Consider the following 3778-nt stretch of genomic DNA (forward strand, 5'->3'; position numbering starts at 1 on the left):
CTGCGAGAACGCGCTGGTGGTGGCCATCATCTGCTACTCGCCCGCCCTGCGCACCCCTATGTTCGTGCTGGTGGGCAGCCTGGCCACCGCCGACCTCCTGGCCGGCCTCGGTCTTATCCTCAACTTCGTTTTCCAGTACGTGATCCGCTCCGAGACGGTCAGCCTGCTGACGGTGGGCTTCCTCGTAGCCTCCTTCGCTGCCTCCGTGAGTAGCTTGCTGGCCATCACGGTCGACCGCTACCTCTCCCTCTACAACGCCCTCACCTACTACTCGGAGAGGACTGTGCTCTGCATCCACACCATGCTGGCGGGCGCCTGGGGGGTCTCCCTCTGCCTGGGACTGCTGCCCGTCCTGGGCTGGAACTGCCTCCAGGACCGCGCCGCCTGCAGTGTAGTCAGACCCTTGACCAAAAGCAACGTGACGCTGCTGTCCACCTCCTTCTTTCTCATCTTCCTCATCATGCTCCATCTCTACATCGAGATCTGCAAGATCGTGTGCAGGCATGCCCACCAGATAGCTCTCCAGCAGCACTTTCTGACTGCTTCCCACTATGTGGCCACCAAAAAAGGAGTCTCTACCCTTGCTATAATCCTCGGGACTTTCGGGGCCAGCTGGCTGCCTTTTGCAATCTACTGTGTAGTGGGGGATCCCGACTACCCTTCCGTCTACACATACGCCACGCTCCTACCTGCTACCTACAATTCCATGATCAATCCCATCATTTACGCCTACAGAAACCAAGAAATACAGAGGTCCATGTGGGTGCTCTTCTGCGGCTGCTTGCAGGCTAAAGTGTCCTTTCGCTCCCGGTCCCCCAGCGATGTCTGAGTGACTTTTCTCTCTGTCATACCGCACCGAGTGACAGTCAACCCAGTGAACTATTACAGTGCCTGTTCTAAACTTCAAACTACGTCATGAAGTCGTTGGAAACATGCTTAAGTATTAGCACTTTATACATGTTTGTATCTCTGAGAGTGGCTCGGGGTATGGAGGTTTGGGTTCTGTGGGAAAAAACCAAACCCAAATGTGGTTGTATATAAATTTGCACATCACATTTGTAAAGTGCAGACATTCCGACACCACTTCATTATAGCACCTTATTTCTAGCTGCTCATCTGCCAAAACAGTGTTGCCTTTCTGAAGGGCAGAGAGAAAGAAAGTAATATTTGTGTTGTATTTGTACGTGTGTGTGTTGGGGGATGTGTGTGTGTGTGTGTGTGTGTATCCATACTTTGCTGCACAATTGATAACTTATAACATTTTGTATACAAATAAAAACATTTAAGATGTATTAGAAGTTTGTGTGTTTAGATGCTTTTAGAAATGAGAGAGCTGACAAATTTGCCAGTTGAGCAAAGTCCCTGTGTTTACTTTTGAAAGCTCCCAGTGTAATTCTGCCTAAAGGGATCATCATTTGCTATGGAGATGAAATATTGCACCAAGAAAGGCACCTTCCTGCGTGCTTGTTTGTTCAATCTCTTCTTTACTCTGGCAAAGAGAGAGTAGGAAGAGCACAAACTCCTTTTGTTTCTCCAGCAACCAAAGAAACACGAAGCCCAGTCAGAAAGGCTGCTAATTACAGTCATTCACCAGGTTTCCAGTAGCTTTCATCTTCAAGCTCTAAGTTAGTCCTTTATGATAATGGTCCATTAAAAAGTTAGCAAACAGTGGGGAAAAAATGGGCTCCAGGCTGGGCTCTTTTTTCTTCTCTTTTAGTGTAACACTAGAGGGGAAAGAAGGGAGAAAGGAAAAAACCCTCAGTCTTCTTTCCTAAAAGCCCGTAAAATGCCACAATAAATTGACTTTCTTTACCATCTGCAGTTCTGAGGGGAACCTGAATTCTTTCCCCTACCCTTTTTTTGGACTGTGTGCTGCACAAAAATCATTTAAGTGCATCTTTGCTGCCTGCCTGTCTCAGAGCAGTATACAGTTTTCTGATAATCCCATGGCTTAGTGGCTTCAAAGAGCCCATCAGAGGTCAATGTTGTTCGGAGTTCAGAGACACTTCTTCGCTCAGGTTCAAATTCACTGGTGACTGATTTATTTAGAGCAATAACACACGTGGCAGATTTCAGAAGCAGTGTTGCTGCTTATTTATTTATAGTTAGGCTATATTCACATCCTGGTTATGTTATAGTTTATCATTTCAATTTGTATTTAAGGGCTGAAACAGGTTACTTTTATGTGCACAGTACTCTATAAAAAGTTTGGCTAATGTGTTTCCCAGCTTATGCCTGGGCAAGGCAGCAAACATTTGCCTGGTGGGGCAGCTGGAGCCTCAGGGATCCAATGAACCTCAGAGAGACTGAGAATCAGTAATGCTTCATCTATGCAAGTGCAAGTATTATGAAAATCAGTATCATTTCACTGATAATACAAAGATATTCCAGTTTAAGTGCAATCTGATCAGAAAACTCTATTCCAGACTCCAATGGCTCCATTATGTTTATCAGTTCTAATAATCTAATAATTCTATAATAATACGTGGCACTGTAATTGATTAATACCTTCAGGCAAGCAGGTATTCATCAGGGCACTTGTAACACTGTAACAATGATGTTACACACTTGTAACAATGATGTTACAAATATGATTTAAACCAGAACTTATGATAGATCAAAATGCTGCTTGGATGAAGAACTCTAAAGTTGCTAGTGAGAAAGGTATTTTTCCCCTCTTTTAAGCCCCCTGAAACAAGCCCAGAATTTTTCATCTCGAATTCTACATCTAGCTAGTAAATAAAAGAGGGCAAGGCCTGCCCTCTAGCCCTGCGGCTGGGTGGCACAGAGTGTGCTCCTTCCCCCCCTGCAAAGCCAGGGACCAAGCTGCTGGCTGGAGCATCCTGACCCTGCTCTCGTAACCTGCAAAGCCTCCACCAAAGAAGCTGCACCACCACAGCAGTAACTGCTGGGAGAAAAGACCAGCAAGTGCCTCAGACTGGTGAAATGTGGTGAAACTTTCTGCTAAAACTGGAAAAGTTGCTGTCTGCTAGGTTGTATCTCATAAATCTTGCATGATCTCACATCATTCCTGCATGGAGCGCAGTAAAACTGCAGAGCAGGGTTGCCATCAGTTCCCTTACCGAGTGCTCCCTGCAAGCAGGGCTCCACATGGGGATGCAGGTCCTCACACATAGAATTGTAGCATCTCAGACTGGTTTGAGTAGGAAGGGCCATTAAAGATCATGTGGTCCAACCCCCCTGCCATGGGCAGGAACACCTCCCACTAGACCAGGTTGCTCAAAGCCCTGTCCAACCTGGCCTTGCCACTTTCAGTGATGGGCACCCACAACTTCATCCCTGGCACACTGACCCCGCACCCAGGTGTGAGATGCTGAGTAAGACCTGGGCAGGCTTCTGGGAGCCCTGGGCAGGCTCTGAAGAGCAGCTTTGGCTCTAAAAGCTCTAGGGGCAATTTCTTGTGCTTACTTTTATCTCCCTGAGGTTAGGGAGATAGAATCTTATAGAGACCATTGCTGGTTCCCACCTCACTCCATTAATTCTGTCAGGAACTGGACATCAGGGATTTTCAACATAAATACATTAAGCAGTGACAACCTGTATAAAAATCAGATGTAGAACACTTAGATGGAAACAGTCCTACTTCAGTAATAAACCACTTAATCCAACAGTGAAAAGAGCTTATGATTATATAAATCCTTAGATGAGTTACTTTTTCATTTTTGGCCCAACATGCTTTGTTTCATTTGTTGTTTTTTTTTTTACTATATGACCACATTTTCAGTTTAGCACAGAATCACAGAATCACAGAACGTTA

At 45.8% G+C, this 3778-nt stretch overlaps 1 protein-coding gene across 1 annotated transcript; it reads left to right on the forward strand.

The window, feature by feature from the left end:
• Positions 1–4: 4 nt before the first annotated feature.
• On the forward strand, positions 5–829 carry GPR6 (G protein-coupled receptor 6; the record flags this gene model as incomplete). Its single annotated transcript, XM_010190274.1, has 1 exon — positions 5–829. A coding segment is annotated over one exon (825 nt), but the record flags the coding sequence as incomplete, so codon positions are not given.
• Positions 830–3778: the final 2949 nt, after the last annotated feature.

Source organism: Mesitornis unicolor, unplaced genomic scaffold, assembly GCF_000695765.1.
Source record: "Mesitornis unicolor isolate BGI_N332 unplaced genomic scaffold, ASM69576v1 scaffold46038, whole genome shotgun sequence".
In the NCBI taxonomy this organism is placed as follows: domain Eukaryota; kingdom Metazoa; phylum Chordata; class Aves; order Mesitornithiformes; family Mesitornithidae; genus Mesitornis; species Mesitornis unicolor.